The sequence below is a fragment of the Rhizopus delemar genome, genomic scaffold (assembly GCF_000149305.1).
Source record: "Rhizopus delemar RA 99-880 supercont3.1 genomic scaffold, whole genome shotgun sequence".
NCBI lineage: Eukaryota > Fungi > Mucoromycota > Mucoromycetes > Mucorales > Rhizopodaceae > Rhizopus > Rhizopus delemar.
In genome coordinates, this window is record NW_027137827.1 from 5,351,508 (window position 1) to 5,371,097 (window position 19,590).

A 19,590-nucleotide genomic window follows, 5' to 3' on the forward strand; every position below is an offset into this window, starting at 1 on the left:
GTAGTATATAATTCATGACTGAATTGCAACTTGCCAATAGTAAAAAAAAAATTCTTTTCGCACCTTAACTGTTTGTTGGTTTTGCTAATCTTGTTACAGTCAATTTGAAAATACAAGAAAAAAAGTCGATAAGAATAAGTGAAAATGAATGTGTGGCTCACTGATACATGAATCAACGTATTATATTTACCAGGCTAAAAAAATTCCACCCTCATCATATGAGATGTCTCTCTTTCCGTTTTGTAGACACATATACTTTTTTTTAATATAATTTGATAAATTGTATTTAAATAAATATACAGCAAATTGTATCTAGCAGCGATCAGTCTTTTTTTTTAATATTTTAAGCAAAATCAAGAACAGGCAACTAGGCATCTTTGGTAAAAGTGAATCTCAAATTTGTATAGTAATAAGGTATATGTCTTATTAAAAGCCTTATAGTTTTGACTTGCATAGTTCAACTCTATACTTAACATACTTAATAGCTATCTAGACCCACACTGACCACAAAAAAATCCCTAACTGGAAAATTTTAAAGCTATAATAGCATATATTACATTCTTTATTAACATCTAAGAACCTTTTTCGCGTTTTCTAAAGTAAAAAAAAAAAAAAAAAAAAAAAAAAATCCAGATATTCTAAGCAAGCATTTCTTGAAATCACGCGCTTTTTTCAAAATCATTCATGTATTTGAAAAATTAATCGCCTGTTTTTATTTTGATGCGTTAATGTATTTGATCGCAATGTTACTGCAGTTACAAAACATGCTAGTGATTTTTTTTTCTTGCTTATAGATGAATTTTATATGGGTGCATATCCGCCATTATTTGTTCCAACTATCTCATTTTGTTTTGAAATAGTCTTTTGAGTCGATAGAAACTAGTTTTTTTTTTAAGAAAAAATTTAGAGATAAATGTGCAAGACTTTTCTATCATTATGCCTTCATTGGCTTGGTTAACTGTGGTAGAATCATCTTTGATATGTTGGCTTTTATTGCTGATGCATAATCTTTGTTTGGCTTCAATCCGATTAGCACTTTATAGTCTTTTCTTTCCAGTCAATCCTAGAATCTCCTGATTTCTTCCCAAAGACTTATTGTTCTAATAATCAGTTTCTGTTCTATATATCGATTCCATCATTTTTATATGCATTTTGAATTTGTGACTGTAATCGCGTTGATTTTGGGTTAAAAAAAATCGCGTTCCGAGCACTGCTTTTTTTTGTTACTATCTTTTTTTTATTTATATTCAGCAATGTCAAAAAGACCAAGAGACGAAGCTTCCGTTGAATCTTTGAAGGCTATCTTGGGAGACATTTCAACCCAATTATGTGAATCCTTACTACATAGAGCGAATAATAATATTGAAGCAGCCATAGACCTTTATTTTTCAAATCCACCTGTTGTTACTACGCAGAGAAAGAAATCAGATCGCTTTAACATTGGTGATCTCGTCATTACTGGTAAACCAAGAAAAAAAAAAAAAGAGCTTCAAAGTGAGAGAAGTAAATAAACTAAATTGATTTAATTATAGGTTGGTCGTTATATGTAGGCAAAAGTCCAGTAAAGGAAGGAGACAAGATTGAGATTGTAAAAGATAAAAAGGTCACTGATACAACAAACAGAATTGTTCGATTCACATATCAAGGAATTACTGTTGGTCGATTACCCAAAGACATTGCTAATTATGTGTCTATTCTTATCGATTTGAATATATGTCAGTTTGAGGGATCTGTAGTATGGTGTCCAGAGGAATTAAGGATGGGAGAGGATGTGATATTGACGATACAATGCTTCATACTACCGTCAGCTATGCGGATTAACAAATTTATGTCTGCTTTTGTTCCTACTTTGAAGAAGAGACAGCGTATGAGTAGTGCAGACCAAGATACAGCTACCTTGAAAAAAACATCGTTAATACAGCTCTTTCGAAACCTGGGCATGAATCCAGTACGATCGGCGATCAGAAATATGATTGGAAAAGATAATACATGGGACATGATCTTACAGAGTGCAAACATGAAAGAAGAAAATAATGCAGCAGAGAGTGACGAGTTTCAGGAATTGGATGAAGGAGAAGAAAACAAGCAAGTGTCGGATGATCAACTCAATACGATTTATGAGAAAGCGCAAATCTTTGATGCACAGATCACAGCTGTTGAACAGCCGGATTCTTTGGCATTACAATTAAAAGAGTATCAGAAGAGAGCGCTTGCTTGGATGATGGCTAAAGAGGCACTTCAGCATCAGGATGGGGACATTGATATGCGTGCAATGCATCCATTGTGGGAAGAGTACTGCTTTCCTGATAAAGATTGTGAATATCAATTCTTTTATTTTAATCCATATACAGGTAAATATCTCTACTTTTCGGTGATGGATGGGATTTTTAATTCATTTATAGGGGAATTAAGCTTAGACTTTCCAGAAGCTAATTCACAAGAAAGAGGTGGTATCTTAGCGGATGGTAAACAAAAGAAAAGCATTTGTCGATCTAAAAAATAATAATAATTCGTGATTGCCATTAGAAATGGGACTTGGAAAAACAATAGAAATATTAAGTCTAATTCACAGCAACCGATATCAAAAAGGGCAAGAAAGGCCTCATGGAGGCCACGTAAGAAAATCACCCACCAGTCTTGTTGTTTGTCCAATGTCTTTATTAGCACAGTGGCGAGATGAAATCATGAATGGATCTAAACCGGGTACAATCAGAGTGGAAGTGTATTATGGAGATGATCGTTCTGTGGTGTCATTAGATCGATTAGGCGATTGGAATGGTTCAGCTCCTGATGTATTGATTACCACATATGGTGTCCTGATGAATGAATGGACACGTATGCAGTTAGATTCAACCCACAAGACAACACTGTTATATAACATTGAGTTTTGGCGCGTCATTTTAGACGAGGCACATCAAATCAAAAATCCAGCCAGCAAAACCTCCCAAGCATGCAAGGATCTTCAGGCCACTCGACGGTGGGCAGTGACGGGCACACCCATCCAAAACAAGCTAGACGATCTCTTTGCACTAGTCCGATTTTTGAAACACGAGCCTTGGGCCAATCATTCCTTTTGGAGAGCGTTTATCACGATACCCTTTGAAAAAAAGGACCCAAAAGCTCTTACTGCTGTGCAAACCGTACTTGAACCCATCATCTTGCGCAGAACAAAGAACATGAAAGACTCAAAGGGACAACCTATGGTCCCCTTGCCACCTAAAAGGATTGATATTGAATATCTTTCATTTTCACCCGAGGAGCAAGATATTTATGATGCGATCTACAATGACTCCAAGATTAAATTTTCTTATTTTTGTCAAGCAGGACATATTGGTAGAAACTACGCTTCTATCTTTCAACTCTTGACGAGATTACGACAAATTTGCTGTCATCCTTATCTTGCTCTTCAAAACAGTCAGACGGCAGGTAATGCAGAGGTGAAGGCTGAGGGAGGTAAAAATATATCATTGGAGGATTTGATTGCTGGTCATCACACAAAGCCATCCTCTTCGTCATCGCTATCAAAACAGGATCAAAGTAATTATCGTTTAAATGTCTTGCAGAATTTATTGGCTATCCAGCAAGGTAGTTCAGCGACAAAGAGTACAGTAGAGAAAATGATTGCTGAAGAAACAATGCCACCCGTACCAGAAGAGTGTCCAATTTGCTTTGAATCATTTGATTCTATGATTGCTATGCCTTGTATGCATATGGCTTGTAGACTGTGTGTTATGGATTACTTTCAGGTAAAAAAAAAAGTATACACCTCTCTTTCTTGAGCATAATAGCTCACCTTTTTCATAAAACAGAAAAAGGAAGATCAAGGATTACCAGGAGACTGTCCGATATGTAGAACAGGCCCTATCTTACAAAATCAATTGTTAGAGATTGCACAGGGACGAGCAGAGGAAGAAGATGATGAAAAGGGCATCAAGATTGATGTTCGAAAGGCAGTTGGAGGTTATAAACCATCTACAAAAATCAACGCTCTTATCAAACTTTTGCACCAATACAATAAGGAAAGCCACAAGACAGTTGTCTTTTCTCAATTTACGAGCTTTTTGGATATCGTTGGAGAAGCACTTGATTATGAGCGGATTCATTTCACTCGACTTGATGGTTCTCACAGTCAAGCTCAGAGAGAAAAAGTGCTTTCTACTTTTGCAAAGATGGATCAAAATGGTGCCAATGTGCTATTGATCAGTTTAAGAGCCGGAGGCGTAGGACTTAATTTAACCTGTGCAAGCCGTGTGGTGATGATGGTAAATATTTTTTTTTCAATAAGAAGAGAGAGAAGGAACGCTTATATTTTTAATAGGACCCTTGGTGGAACTTTGCAATTGAATCACAAGCAATTGATCGTGTTCACCGATTGGGACAATTGAAGGAAGTTAAAGTGACACGATTTATTGTGAGAGGAACAGTAGAAGAACGCATATTAGAAATTCAAGATTCCAAACATACCCTTGTAAATGATTTGTACATGTCTCGAGATGATTCAAAGAACCGTAAAATGGACGAGCTGAAGCTACTCTTTAGCAAAAAGTCTTAACCATTTTACATGTAAAAATCTTTATTTATTATAAACCAATAAACTTCAATGACAAAAACTGAGGTTTCTATCACTAATACATTAATCTCTGTGTAGTCTATTTGTGTATAAAGAGAAAAGAGAGATGTTTTATTAAGTAGAGTTATCTTCATACTAAATAACTAGGTTTTCATCAGCCCAAAGTTTAAATGTACGATCGAACCCAGTTGAAGCAATGAATTTGTTATCTAGAATACAGATGAATAACAAAGTAAACTTTTTACTCTAGTTTCTTTACCTCTAGAAATATCAACGCCCATTACTTTTCCATCATGACCGTCCAAACTCCTTATCAACCTAAAGTCGTCTCCCGACCAAATTCTGACAGACCCATCATAACCTGAGGTGGTTAGATATAAGCCAGCGATGTTATTAGGATCTGCCGGACTATTGTTGTTTGTACCAGGAACCCCTTTACTGTATTTAACGTCGGATACAAGTGATTGATGAGCTGATATAGTATATAAATTTCTCAAGGTACGAATGTCCCAAATCTTTACCGAGTTATCTGCACTAGCTGAAGCCAAGTGATATCTGCATTGAATTATATTAGCTTCTATCTCGTAAACCGACAAGTAAGATAATATACACTTTTTACCCATTAGGTGACCAATCTAATCCTACGATATCTTTAATATGTCCTTCAAGTGTCATTGAAGATCTACCGGTTCTTGTATCCCAAACTCTTCCAACAGCATCTAAACCGCTGTAAGATTGCTTAGTTTTTTGTGATTTATAACTGTATCATAAATACCCTGTAGCTACTAGACTACCATCACATTGAAATGAGATTGCATATACTTCTCTAGCATGTCCTTCTTGTAATAAAAGCTCTTGTGTTGTTTCCACATCCCAAAGACGCCAAGTGCCATCAAAACTTGCGCTACCCAAGTATTTACCTGAAGGGTGAAATCCAATACGAGCTACACGTCTAGCATGACCGGATAAAGTAGCAATAGGTGATTCCCTATTTTTAAAGCATGTTAACTCCATCAACAACCCATCATCATCACCGCTTACTTTTCCAAGTTCCACAATTGAATTAAACCGTCAGCAGCACCCGTGGCCAAGTTGAGTACATTCTTTTCTAAGCTGATGGTTGCTTCTGGATGGAATGCAACACCACCCACTTTATCATTGTGCCCTTTTAATGTCAATAATGGTTCACAGTTTGGTACACTCCATACTTTGCAAAGACCAGACCATGCACCTGTGACCAATAGTTTTGAATCAGGGCTAAAAGCACATTGAGCAACGGGTCGATCATCAGATATTTGAGAAGACCAGTTGACATAGTCCTGTTTATGTATTCAGTCTTTGCTCAATCATATAAAATATCGCTTCTAACCTTTAATTTTTGATGAAGTTCTTTTCTACTTGCTTTTAATAGAGCAAGTGGGATTGTTTCTTCTATTTTTTGTCTTTGATTACGTGCCTTTGCTCTAATGATAATAGATGAGGTGGGTTTCTACAAATCGTCTTGTTGTTCATACCTTGGTAATGAGTATTTTGTCATAAATTTTCTAGCTTCCAAAAGTTCTATTGATCCAGGCGTAAAAAATTCTTCTTCCATCTACAAACACATCATCAATAACAGATCTCACTCAATTCATCTTTCTTACTTCTTCTTCTTCACTTGCTTCTTCTTCACTTTCGATAGGTCTGCCCTCCATTCTGGATAGTAAATATCTTAGACGATCGCGTCGATCTCCAGGCTACAATAGTAATGTCAGCAAGAGAGGAAGTGTTATTATAAAAAACTCTTACGCCTTCACAAAAGAGGCATTGTGGTTCACCTAATTCTCGAAGTCTTTGTCGAACACGTCCATCATCCGTAGGAACAGCAAGTGCAAACGCTCTTTTTCTTCTCTCAAATTCTTCCAATACTTTTCTATCCGCTTCACCGGATCTAATTGAATAAGCAGGTTCTGTACTTTCCGCTTAATGTCAAAGGAGCATTAGTTTTTTTTTTGAAGAATGACACAAAAAGAAAAAAAAATACCCAAAGCATCTAAATCAATGCCACCACCAGAACTTGCCGTAGTTTCTTCAATACGAGGTCTTTTTATTGACTCTTGACCTTCTAGAGAACCGAAATAAACACGAGATTTTCCTGTTGGTTGTGGAGACTGGTCACTGCTCATTTTTTGTTTGAAAACTATTCAAAAAAAAAAAAAAAAAAAAATAGGTTCAGCTTTAAAAAACACAGGAGATTTGTGACTGCATTGATGCCTTTAAGGAAAAATGAGAGTCGCTTTTTCTTGTAAAAAAAAAAAAACAAAGACGGATCGATGCGAATAGTGTCCTCTTTGGACAAGAATCAAGTTGTACAAAATAAAACACAGAGGATGATTGCATAGATATTCCATCAAAGGAGAACGAGAAATTGAATTGATTTTTTTGAAGTATGCGGATTTTACCTATTTTTAGTGTCAGAAATTGGATTTCATAATAATGATGCTGTATGATTCGGCTATTTATTTCTCTTGCTTTCACTTAGTTTTTTATTTTATTTTTTTTTAAAAAAAGGGATGTTTTTAAATAATACTAGACACAAGGTTATTTATTCTACAGTGAAACCAGTGAGATATCAAATATCACTTGTGAGAGAAAGAAAGAAGTCTACTTTAATAAAAAACAATGGTTCGATATTAAAAGATTATTGGATGTGGGCTGGATTATTTTATTCCATGAATATCAGTGCATTTTCTACCATTTATAGTTATTATGTCACAGGTAAACAATAACCCTAGCGACATGTCAAAGGCCTAATCAATCCTAAAAGGTCCACCGGCCAAGTCTTGGTCGCTTTTGTCGGATATTACGTTCAAAGGGATTCATCACTTTATTAACAAATCAAGTTCACTGACAGTCGAGGATGTACAACGACTGAGTACGACACTCAAACCACCCGTTTCCTTCTTTCTCAAACAAACAAAGTTTACTGTACCAAACGAATATAGAAAAAGAGCGGGTGATACACTTGAAGGGTTGTTTACCAAGGAAGAAAAGAAGTGTATCGGGTGGGATTGGACAAAAGGACGTGAAAATGAGGCCGAGTTGGAAGGTGAATGGTTAAGTATGAATAAGAATAGAGAGCGTGTCATACTCTATTTACATGGAGGTGCTTATTATACTTGTAATTATCAAATGTACAGACCATTCCTACACAAGTTAATCAAGGCAAGTGCGTATTGCATTACACAAAAAGTTACTAATTTGTATAAACAGTACTCTGATTGTAGTACTTGCTCAATTAATTACAGACTGGCTCCTCAACGGCCTTTTCCATCCGCAGTTGAAGACGCGCTTGCTACTTATATTTATTTGATTGAAGATCAAGCGATCGACCCCAAAAAGATCGTTATCTCTGGTGATTCTTCTGGCGGTGGTCTTACAATGGCACTTTTATTAGCCATTCGTGACGCTGGATTACCTCTTCCTGCTGGTGGTATGCCCATCTCTCCATGGTAAATGGATAACAATCTATCGTGTTTCAAATCTAAATTAGTTGAGATAGGATTGACTTGACCCACTCACTTCCTTCCATTCTTTCAAACATGTTGACTGATTTCCTTCCTGCCACTGGATTCAAGCACGCTCCATCTCCTGCTTTAGATTACAGTCAACTTCCAAAGAGACAGATGGATGCTGTTATCTCAGACGAAGCTAAAGAAAAGGCACAAAAAGCAAAGGAGAAGCGTAAGTTGACTGCTGAACATGATGAAGATGAAAGGGCATCCATTGGTCCACTTGGTATTCCTGTACCTAAATCTAGTACTGATAAAGACATGTATCGTATACAGTTTTATGCACCCAATGAAGCATTAAAAGTGCCCATGGTCAGTCCTATCTTTGACCGTCGTCGATTCAGAGGGCTTCCTCCACTGCTGGTTGTAAGTAAACAGTTGATGATAGACAAAGGTTATTAAAAGCTATAATATAGCAGTGTGGAAAGTCGGAAAGATTACGAGATGAATCACTCTATCTTTCATTAGAAGCATCAGGCGTATTTGATAAAGATAGCCAACATGGACAACCAACACAAGTAACACTAGAAGTTTTTGTGGATCAACCACATGTATTCCAAATCATGTTTATACACACTAAACCTACCAAGAGAGCCATCAGAAATCTGGCTTCTTTTGTATCTGAAGTGACCGGATCATCAAAGAATGAAGCATATTATCTTTCTGATCAGTTATTATCTGTCAAAGAAATCAATCCACTGGGTAAAACTGTAGAAGCAACCAAGGAATTGTTAAAGTATGTTGATAGAAAAAGATGGGAAGAATGGAAAAAGAGGTTGGCTAGACCAAGTATTAAAGAAAGAATGGATGAAGTCACTGAATATTATAAGAAATTAATACACACAACATAATTGTTTTTTATAAAACATTCTTTGCAATGCACACTCTACCAAATTAAAGTTGCATAAAGGACACGAACCAAAAAAAAATTTTGCAGTCTTTTTTAGGATTAGTTTCAAATGCTTTACACAAAGAACAGTTAAATCGGGAAATTATAAAATGACTTTGATCCAATCAATTCTCTTTATAATATTTTTGCATGAATAATAAAAAACTATAAAACAAACTGCTTTTTTTCTTTTTTTTTTTTTAAAAAAAATCTTTTTCACTTTAAAAAAAAATGAACCAAAGTTCTTCTATTGAAATTCCAAACAAAAAGACAACACGTATTGAAGTATCCACTTCACGTCATCAACGTCGTCCTCATCCAACTTTTCATGATTCTGGTCTTTCACCTACTTATTATACGTCAGATGGTATCATACAACCCACTAACCATCACGAAGTCAATGGCAACCTTGGTTCACCTGTCTTTGATGATAAAACTCGTATCTTCTTTCCTCATCGTTCAGAATGCAGTTGTAAGTCAGATGAAGAGTGTATTTTTTTTTTATATTCATTTCATCCTAGGTCGTGGTTCGGGTGTTGGATGTGATTGTTCAAAGGTGTGCTCTTGTTGAATGATGAGTGATGATTTGTAAGTGCTTGTACAAAAAAAAGGGGGATCGTTTTTATATGTAAAAATAAATATTTTATTTTGTGCTTCAATGTGTTTATGTGTGTATGTGCCAGACTATAAGAAAAAAAAAAACAATTTATAAACAACGAAATAAATAGAAAGAGGAGGTGGAAGGAGACTAGTTGTGCAATATTTAACAAGGACAGAAATCAGTTGAATGGGGACCAGAACAATTTGTACACTTCACCGTGCTCTTGTTTGCAAAGAGTGAGGGATGTAGTGTAGGCATTAGATTAGGTCTTGGAAAACTATTCAAAATCGAATTTTCTGTAATGATTTCCTTTTTGTTTTTTTCGCTTGTTGCTTTTTGTGTTGTAGTGCTTGATTTATTAGGTAATGCTCTTTGTGCTGAAAATGGCTGTCGTTTAAGTACGGTTGATATGGGAACAATACTTTTACAATGTTTGCTTTTTGAGCTTCTTGAACCAAAAAGACCAAAGAAAGGAATACTGCTAAGGATTGACATGATAAAAATGTGTATGTTTGTGGCTTTAAAATAGAAAAAGAGAAAAGTTTGCTTTATATATCATCCACCACTCTTTTTCACGTTTTGTAATTCCGTTTATTTCCGGATGATTCATAATGCTATTTTCTTATTGTTTGAATAAAATGCAAAAGTGAAAAAGAAAAAGGTGCTTTTGATCTTTCTTTTTTATAGTCGAAAAAAAAAAAAAAAAAAGTTGCAAAAAAAAAAAATCATTCCATTTTTTTTTGTATGTTTGTTTATTTTACTATTGTTTTATTTTATTTAAAAAAATAAAATAAAAATAAAACGTGAAGTGACACGTTTTTAGATTCTATACAACTCAAGTATACAACTCTTGAATATCATTGCCAATAAAAGGAATAGATTCTCCTTGAAGATCTACATTCTCCAAGAAATGATAAGGGAATTCAACCAAATGGCCCTTGATATCAGCTAAATGATCTCTGATTTCTTCCACAGACATTTCAGGGTCGTGTACGTGACCGATATCAATCTGACTAGGGTCTGGATAAAAGGTTTTATATTCGTCCCAATTGGTCACTATTTCAAGCCATTAATAATTTTCTAATTCCGATAACCAACAGATCTTACCAGTGTCATCAGGCACACAGTGAAATACGTGACGGTAAGCAAGCGTATTAGTCTTTGCAGTAGAATTAAACAAGTTGAGTGTTTCTTCGTCAAGTGGATCCATCACCATCTTGTCTTCTTTACTGTTTGTTGTATCAATTTGAGGAGTAGGCAAAGGTAACATGGCATCTGTAACTTCATCAGGTGGCATATCAGCTATCAAACCCAAGTGTTCTTTCCACAAGTTACGTCTTAAGGTAGCAGCAAAACGACTGGCTTCATACTACAGATCACTTATTAAATTATCTATAAAACACACAATACTTACATATCTTCCATTCATTTGTGAGGGAATAACATCTTTATCTTCAACAATCAAAGCAATTTCAGAATCACGATCACCACACTGAGAACGATCATTCAAGTTGGCAGAACCCATGATGACAGTTTTGTCTATAGTCAAATGTCAATCCTATCTGTTGATACTATCCCATCCTGCTTACCATCGGCAATCAAAAGTTTTGCATGAATATAGAGTTCTTCAGTAACATAGTCACCCGCTTCTTCTCTTTCTGCTTCTTCATCTCTTGGCCTTGAAGTCTTTGTATCATTCACCCAGGGTTCATCTTCAAGGTCACCACCTTCCATCGCATCCTTTGCAATAGAATCAGCAGCGATACTCTCATCAAATTGTTCACGATAACGACGCACATCATCTTCATCAGGCACACGACCATATTCAACTTCTTCATCCACTTTAAAAGCGCCCTTTGTATCCCGAGCAAAATCAGGATCACCCGCATGATGAACAATTTGTGCCTCTTCACCTTCATGACCTTCTACATTATCCAACTGTTGTTCGGTCTCATCTGAATAACCAGCGGCCTTGACCAAAAGAGCCTCAAGTTTGCTGCGGTTGATACGATCATAGTTTCTTAAACTGTAGAATCGAATGTATTCATCAGGATCGATCCCGGTCGCTTTGAGTTTTTCGACAATACTGTTTGGACCACGGCAGATAGACAAATACTGGTAATGCATCACCAATCTAATCAAGCCGTGTTATTTTCATACTTGATCCTCCTTTTCTTACCTGGCCGTAGCCGCGTCCTTTGTGCTCAGATCAGCAGGGAAAGCAGGCATCAAGGGCATCAACACAAACACCTTAAACTTTTCGCGTTCTTCATGTGCACGAACAATACGGTGAACAATGGCATTACCAATCTGATTTTTTAAAATGCCGTCTTGATCCATTTCGGTAGCAGTGACTTTTTAGGATAAGAATATAAAGTTAGTCTTTACATATTTCTTTTAATTTAGTGTTACGTTACTAAAGAACTGATTTTCAATATAAATGTAATGTTCAGCCCCAAGAATAGTAGCAATATAAGCATTTTGAATAGAGTGCTAAGCACAAGAGATATCAGCACTTGTTATCTATATCTTCCTACTTACTTCAAGTTCAATACCAGAACTCCATTTAGCACTACTTCGAAGTACTTGAACACGCATGGTTCCTGTCACACCCCGAGTTCTGTGATTATGACGATATTTTCTGTAACGATAAGGCTCTTCTGTCTTTTCTTCAATATAGCGTTGCTGTGAACCCATACCACCTAAAGGAGGCTGCAGATAAGGTATGTTCTCATCATGTCGAGCCTTTTCATGTTTGATAAAGTTCCAACGTTCACAGAAATGACGAGCAATGTCCAAGACGGGTGCACCGATCTAAATATGGCTTAATAATCTTTTTCTGTCTATGTTCGTGTAACGACTTACGACACACATGGACATGTCATGCCAAGGCATCCTTGGAATCGTTGTCTTGTCAATAAGACGCATATCCCAATCCTTGACTATAACAGAATGGATTAGATAAAGATCGCTATGTCTGTCAGGTCAACTTGCCATTTTCGAAATCTCTCACACGGGCGTCACTGTAATCTTGGCCTATTTTCCGTAATTAGACCTAACTTTATATATAAAAAAGAAAACTAACCAGGAAATAGTTCACTGTCGGGATTGTTTCCGTGAAAGTCTGCCAAAGGATGACCGTGAGTATCCCAACGTCTAGAAGAAGAAAAGAAAAAAAAAATAAGCACAGGTTGCTGACTATCGGTTGAATTCCATTTACCCAAAGCATAAATCAATACCACCAAGGAAAGCAATCTGGTTGTCAATCACAACGAATTTTTCATGGTGAGACCAAAAGAAGGTTCCTCCAAGAGAATGATCAGGGTGTCTCAAGACTACAGAAGAGTTATATAAACATGAAAACCGTTTTTTTTTCTTGTTTCCTTTTTACCCGTGACATTTTCGCCCAAATTATCAAGCACATCTTTTGTATGTGCACTATCTAAAGTCATGGCCAATTCTACTTCCTATAGACTATGTGTAAATGATAAAGATAAAAATAAAAAAGGGGGGAGTGACCTTGTAGATAACAACGTAAATCTTTACGCCTTCATCTGCCTTCTTTTTTAATAATCTATCAATACGATATTCCGGATATTTAGCTGGAGGTCTACGTAAATACTATATCAAAGTGGTTTTAGTCTATGTTAACATCATCGTGCATCTCCTGTTACCAATTCAGGCGTCTGTGTACAAAAAAGGATTAGTTGAAGATAAAATTAAACGGTCAATACTATTTACCAACCACCAATCCTCAATATAAATACATTCAGTAGCCTTTTCAATAGCTTCTGAAACAGCCCTTTTTACAAGTTAGATCGACAGGTACGTTTGAACAAAAAGGGGTTTCTATCTATTTACCAACAATAGTTTTGTCCATCAACAAAAAATTTGACTTGAGCACCGTGTCTGACAGCAGCAAATGAATCATAACGGTGCTTCTCATTCATAAGCTGTTGTTCAATATAATCATCATCTTCTTTCTTGGGCTCATCTGGAGGTGTATCAAACAGATGAGATACTTTTTCGGCAATATCACTAAAGAAAGTCATGTTGAAAGGAAAGAACAAGAAAGAAAGAAAAAAAAAACTTTTTTTTGGACTTATATAAATGTTTTCAATGTACAACCTGAGCCCTGCATTTTTCTTTTTTTGTGCCTTTTTTTTGGATTTGGTTCTGAGTTTATTTAAATGAAATGGGGTTGTACACAACTTTATTAAATAGAGCTGTTTTAGGATTATTTTTTAAGCTTCTTCAGTTTCTATATCCTATGTATTTAAAGAAGCGTTTATACTATAAAAAAGACTTGAAGCGAAAGGAGGATGTTGTTAAAGCCGATAAAAAGTTTCCATTTTCAAATATCTTTTTTTTAATCAGCCTACATGTATTTTTTTTTCCACTTCTTCTAGATTCTTATTGCATTATGCCAAAAAAAAAAAAAAAAAAAAAAAAAAAAAAAAAAAAAAGAATCAGGAAATCACGAAATTAGTTGGTTGCATTAAAAGAGCCTATTGTATCTTAATTGGCAGATGTCGAACTTCAGTCTGTTTCTTATCGTTTCGTGTCATACGATAAGCATTTTGTTCAAACACGAATGCTGTATTGTTTGTCAGAAACAATACCATGTTCTATAAAAATGACTTGTTATGAATACAATAACATATTTTTTTGCATCCCTTCTTGTAGCAGATGATGAATTTACGCGCCATCGGTTTATTAACTCTTACAAAAGGCTAATTGATTGAAACACAAACTAATCATCTTAACAACCCTTTTAAAATTTGTAGTAAAACAATAAAGAGAACACAAGGCATGCATCTAAAGCTTCTATTTCTTTAATCGATTATTTCATGTTATCCGAGAAAATGCTTACATTATGGTGACTTGCTTTAGAAAGTAGCAAACTACTAAAGTGAAGCATAAATTAATAAATACATCATTCGTATTAAAGATCAGCTACTTTTCTTAAAGTCTATCAGCATCATCTATGACACTTGTCGCCGTGCTTTCTACAGCTTCATATATATTATCAAATAATTTCTAAAATTAAATTGTAATTTTTATACAAATAAGGCTTAATTCAGCACATATACTCTGCAAAGATATCAAAAATGATGCTTCTTTTCTTTGAAATATCAGCTCCAAAACAATAGCTTTCTCTAACTTGTTTAATCTCTTCTCTTTTCTACTTGTGAAAAGCCTATGTACCAGAAAGAATACACTATATCGAGGACCAGGCCGTGGCGTGATTTTGGTTTAGAATAGTTTGCATTGAGAATTGCTGAATGGTTTATTAACTATCACCATACTTGTATCATGCCCTTCACCACTATCTATTCCAATAATCCATTTTTCTACTGTTGATCCTTGTCTACACTTTTAAAAAAAGGATCTTGTGTCCTTATTCTATTGGATAACAAGTAAGAAGCAAAGACTTGAAAAAGCACAAACGACTGAGAAATGATGTGAAACAAAAGAAGAAATTACTTGTTTAAAATCTTTTGACGGCATTTATAAACAAAAAAGTATGTAGTCGATTGGAACTACATGCAACTTACATCATGTCATCTTGTATATAGTATAGTATATTGGGTGAAACAAGAATTTGTATATACAAGATACTCTATGCTTGGACATAACATGACATAGAATCATAAGTGAAAATTGGATGCGTACAATCTTAAGACAAGGTCACTTTATAAACATGCGGAGTCTCTTTATGTGGACCTGAATAATAAATTGGGTGCAATTTCTGCTTTTGAACAGGCAGAATCTAAATTTATCAACAAAGTTTTGCAATTAGGCCTTATTTGAAAAATAGTGTAATAAAAGTTAATAAAGTATCTAATAAAATCAAGTGGAGATGCTTGTTATATTACAAGTCATATTCCGCAAGACATTTAAACAGTGGGAAAGTATAGTGATATTCCCTCTTGATCAACGATGAACAGTTGATTTATTATAGAATCTCATCTCTTTTAAACTTTGTTCTTTAAAGTTGTCTGCAACAATAAGTGTATCTGTCAAACAATGAAGTAATTTGTTTGAACATTGTACAGATTTTCTCAATATATTCATACGCATCTTACTTAGACATGCTAAAAATGAGAATGCTGTTAATTTTAAAAAGCTCAAAAATGTAAAGACGCCTTCCTCTCTAAATGCCTTCCCCTTTTTAAAAATAGAATTATCAAAAACAAAGCTAGTCACAGAGTAACTGGCTGCATGTCTACTTCCATGGACCGCAGCTGGTTCTTTTTTCTTTTCTTTTTTTTCATTCTTTTCCTTTTCTTTAACCTGGCAAAGACAATTCCTTTTTACACTAACAATATATACAACCACCACTTTAATAAATTCATATTTTTCTTATTTTTATTTAAAAAAAAGTCTATTTAAATCTTGGAATGAATTTTATCATCAAGTAAGCTATTATACAGAAAGAAGTGCATTCCTTCTAACTACCTGGTAGGTGTCAATAACCAAATATTATGAGTCGAAGAAGAGGGGAATTCCCGAAAAAAAAGGACGACACATTCAATAGAAATACGAAAGGTCCAAGACAATTATTTAATCCTAGTCAACACAATCCTATTGCATTTAACAAGAAACCCAATGAATCTCAAAAGACGATTCTTAGAACTCCCGTACAACAAGAATGTCCTACAGAACAGCCATTGTCAGAGGACAGCGAGAAGAAGAGGAAACGAAAGATGCTAATTAACGCTATACGTGATGTCGAACTCAAGCTCGAGACCCTTGCTCAGTCATCTTTCCAGTCGGCTTGCTTTCGTGAGCAGACGGAAGAGGACACATGCTCAAGACATAATCTATCCCAGATAAGCACGCGCTTGACAGAACAAGACGTTGCAGAGGCAGAAGGCATCTGGAGAAGGAAGATTGAGCTTCATTTGCGTTTAGCTGAAGCTTATCTAGACATATTCAAGTGGGATTTGGAATACGCAGAGAAAAAAGGTTTAGAAAGTCTTTGCTGGAAACGAGCAATTTACAGTCTTGTCGATCAGTTTAGACGGACCATCAAGAGGTATGGTACACCTTCAGAGGATTCTACTCACAGTGAACTGGAAGATGAGCTTGCGTTTGGCGATGAGGCGCTCACGACACAAATCCCTGTGCTTAACCCAGATGGCACGATGACCATGACCAATGTCGAATCAAGCCAACCAGAAAAAAATCAATCTAAGCCAGAAATGAAATATGCTACTCTCTTGTTACGCTTATTCCTCGAATACCTTGATTTGGCAGATGGATTTTATCAACGACTGACACAGTTCTTGAAAAGTAGTGCAGATCAACAAGAGGATGTTCAATCGTATTTATCCCACTGGAGGCGAACAAAAGGATATAGATGGTATAGCTGTATTCCTCTTCGTTGCGACATTGCCAGGTATAGGTTCTTTTACACTCCCAAAGGCCGCGTCACAGACTGGCAAGAAGCATTTGAAGAAGCATGGAAAAGATACTTTCTTGGTATTTGGCTCATGCCTGCCAAAGGTAATCTCTACTTTAATCTCTCCTTACTCTTACAAACCAAGACTCTCTCCGCCGGATCCGATTTTCATAAACTTTATCTCAGCACGCGCAGTCTGATGGTGCGTCGAAACGGTTTTTTAAACGCAAGAGAAGGCATCATGGTCCTTGTTGAAGGAAATCGTCGATGGGTTAATAAATATCTGGAAAATAAGACCAAATCGAAAAGAGATGCAAAAAGACAGCCTTCCAGAGGGTTAATTGAGGATGAAAATGATCACAGCACGTTTATACTTGGGCTATTTATCAAACTGCATGGTATGCTTCTGACAAAAATTGGGCTTGATGAGTTTGCAAAGACAAAACGGCTGTTCTTTGATGCTTTATTCCCTAGAACCATGATACATTGCGATTCGACTGCTACCAATGAGGTCATCAGACACACACCGTCGAATAATGAACAGTTTTTATCGAGCCACGAATTGTTTTGGTTCGAAACAGCTGTGCTATGTCTTTCTTCTCTTTATGGTTATGACTATGCAAATTCAAAATTGACCAAGGCTGTGAATAAACACATGCAAGATATATTTAGCAATACTGACACATTGGATGGTGAGACTGTGCGGGCACTTGAAGACGATGTGCTGTTTATGTTTGGTATAGATGTGACCTGTCAGATTGCTCTAGAGGCATTCAAAAGATATCTTGATCCCGAGCTGCCTCGGACACTGACACCTACTTTACCCAAGTTACCCAATATATCACTTCAGTTTCAAGAAAACGAATCGTTTTTATTTGGCGAACGGAAAAAAGCCACCTTTCCTTCAAAAGGACAGCACATAGAAGAAAACGAAAACGAAGCTTGGTTTGTGTACATTGAACTATTGCTTCAGTGGATAGTCTTGAATGGTCTCTGTATACGTCGTGAAGGTACCCCCTCCTTTTGGGAAAGATTTATCAGTGACATTGAATATGATCTTGTCTATAAGGAGTTCAAGTTATATGATCGTCATCATCGTTCTTTGATTTCTCCTGCCTTTTGGCCGCTCTTGATTCGGTTCCTGAATCGTCTTCTTTCCGAAATTCCTTATGAACTTCATCATGAGTTAGTGACCCAATATTTGTATTCTTCTGTGGACAAGGAAGTAGAAAATGAACCCGAAGCTGAGCAAGCATTCATCGAAGACATTCGCAAGTTGGGTGATACGCCCACTCTTCCAGAAGAAGATTACTTGAGAGGTTTAGGCTGGGTGGATGAAGCCTATGGCCGCATTTTACGGTCGAGTCAAGAAAACAAAACAGAATCACTGGAATCAACTTCAAGGCGGCAGCTTGACATTAACACTCGGCGAAAGATGATAATTTTGGACTATGGTTTTATATTAGTCAACGTGAGTTTAAAGACGAAAACATAAAACATGTATTTATTCTTTGTGTGTAGCATATGAAGGACATATTATCTTACGATCCTGTAGATCAAATCTTTCTTGTTCCATCTTCTGTCAAAGATCGCATTCTTGAGCGTGTTCATAAAGAACAAGAAAATGGATCCGATAAAGACAGAGTAGAAAGTTTGTATGATGATGAAGAAGTTCAGGAGGTACCTACAATGATTGCTGAGATGGATGATGATGTACTATTGTCTACCGAAACTGATTTAAATGATGACGAAGGAGAAGATGATATTATGACTCAACTCAAGAAGCGAAGGGAACAACTTCAATCCATGGTAGCCAGTGAAGCAGAAGGAATGGGTTACCGTCGTCAGCTACCTGCAAGAGTTAAAGAAAGAGAAGCTCGATTAAATTATTTACGTGAGCGCATCTTGCCTGACAAGACAGTACTTGTACTTGATACCAACTGCTTTATTGGACATCTTGAGCATGTCAAGAAATTGATTGAGTCTGAGAAATGGTCAATTATTGTTCCTCTTGTTGTTGTTACCGAATTGGATGGGCTAGCTACAAATACACAAAGATTGGGAACTGTGGCTGAAAAAGCAGTGCAGCTGATTGAATCTACACTTGGATCTAAACCAAAACAAAGCAATCTTCTCCGTGTACAAACATCGCATAATAGTTTTATGCATAACATCACTATTCGTTCAGAACAATTTATGTTTGGTGAAACTGACAAGAATTTGGATGACTTGGTACTCTCATGTTGTTTATGGTGGATATCACAAAACAAACAAGATGATGTTGTGCCCGTTTGTTTGGTGACAGGCGATCGAAATCTTAGTGTCAAAGCTCGTGCGAGAGATGTAGAAGTTGTGCCTGTTTCTGCTATTATGAGATTAACTCCGAAATAAATCATATACGATGTCTCTTATTACTATTATTACATACTGTACTGATCAATTAACCATACTTTATTTGGATGTTTATTTTGGTAGATGAAAATAACATGTAGGTTTTATGCTGGTGTGATGAGTAGAATTTGACTCTGTCCTGCCTTGAGAACGATGCTATATTTTTTATCAAATAAGCCT

The 19,590-nt window shown here is 36.0% G+C and overlaps 7 protein-coding genes across 7 annotated transcripts; 4 read left to right on the forward strand and 3 right to left on the reverse strand.

The window, feature by feature from the left end:
- Positions 1–1,253: 1,253 nt before the first annotated feature.
- Positions 1,254–4,552, forward strand: RO3G_02076 (uncharacterized protein; the record flags this gene model as incomplete). Its single annotated transcript, XM_067656667.1, has 6 exons — positions 1,254–1,461; positions 1,533–2,351; positions 2,403–2,465; positions 2,665–3,746; positions 3,789–4,262; positions 4,319–4,552. 6 exons carry the CDS (start codon positions 1,254–1,256, stop codon positions 4,550–4,552), a joined length of 2,880 nt encoding a protein of 959 aa, XP_067512768.1.
- A 331-nt stretch (positions 4,553–4,883) lies between these two features.
- Positions 4,884–6,735, reverse strand: RO3G_02077 (uncharacterized protein; the record flags this gene model as incomplete). Its single annotated transcript, XM_067656668.1, has 10 exons — positions 4,884–4,931; positions 5,092–5,125; positions 5,190–5,297; positions 5,346–5,558; positions 5,612–5,889; positions 5,940–6,033; positions 6,085–6,164; positions 6,214–6,306; positions 6,359–6,531; positions 6,594–6,735. 10 exons carry the CDS (start codon positions 6,733–6,735, stop codon positions 4,884–4,886), a joined length of 1,263 nt encoding a protein of 420 aa, XP_067512769.1.
- Positions 6,736–7,741: 1,006 nt separating this feature from the next.
- On the forward strand, positions 7,742–8,932 carry RO3G_02078 (uncharacterized protein; the record flags this gene model as incomplete). Its single annotated transcript, XM_067656669.1, has 4 exons — positions 7,742–8,061; positions 8,112–8,487; positions 8,538–8,857; positions 8,920–8,932. The coding sequence occupies 4 exons, from the start codon at positions 7,742–7,744 to the stop codon at positions 8,930–8,932; spliced, it is 1,029 nt and encodes a 342-aa protein (XP_067512770.1).
- A 309-nt stretch (positions 8,933–9,241) lies between these two features.
- Positions 9,242–9,581, forward strand: RO3G_02079 (uncharacterized protein; the record flags this gene model as incomplete). Its single annotated transcript, XM_067656670.1, has 2 exons — positions 9,242–9,482; positions 9,532–9,581. The coding sequence occupies 2 exons, from the start codon at positions 9,242–9,244 to the stop codon at positions 9,579–9,581; spliced, it is 291 nt and encodes a 96-aa protein (XP_067512771.1).
- A 192-nt stretch (positions 9,582–9,773) lies between these two features.
- On the reverse strand, positions 9,774–10,106 carry RO3G_02080 (uncharacterized protein; the record flags this gene model as incomplete). The annotated part of the gene is made up of 1 exon (XM_067656671.1): positions 9,774–10,106. The coding sequence occupies one exon, from the start codon at positions 10,104–10,106 to the stop codon at positions 9,774–9,776; it is 333 nt and encodes a 110-aa protein (XP_067512772.1).
- Positions 10,107–10,446: 340 nt separating this feature from the next.
- On the reverse strand, positions 10,447–13,663 carry RO3G_02081 (uncharacterized protein; the record flags this gene model as incomplete). Its single annotated transcript, XM_067656672.1, has 14 exons — positions 10,447–10,631; positions 10,719–10,980; positions 11,026–11,150; positions 11,201–11,745; positions 11,791–11,965; positions 12,029–12,104; positions 12,153–12,425; positions 12,477–12,553; positions 12,697–12,767; positions 12,832–12,946; positions 13,003–13,078; positions 13,158–13,232; positions 13,353–13,413; positions 13,473–13,663. 14 exons carry the CDS (start codon positions 13,661–13,663, stop codon positions 10,447–10,449), a joined length of 2,307 nt encoding a protein of 768 aa, XP_067512773.1.
- Positions 13,664–16,099: 2,436 nt separating this feature from the next.
- On the forward strand, positions 16,100–19,410 carry RO3G_02082 (uncharacterized protein; the record flags this gene model as incomplete). Its single annotated transcript, XM_067656673.1, has 3 exons — positions 16,100–17,756; positions 17,931–18,490; positions 18,541–19,410. 3 exons carry the CDS (start codon positions 16,100–16,102, stop codon positions 19,408–19,410), a joined length of 3,087 nt encoding a protein of 1,028 aa, XP_067512774.1.
- Between the last annotated feature and the right edge of the window lie 180 nt (positions 19,411–19,590).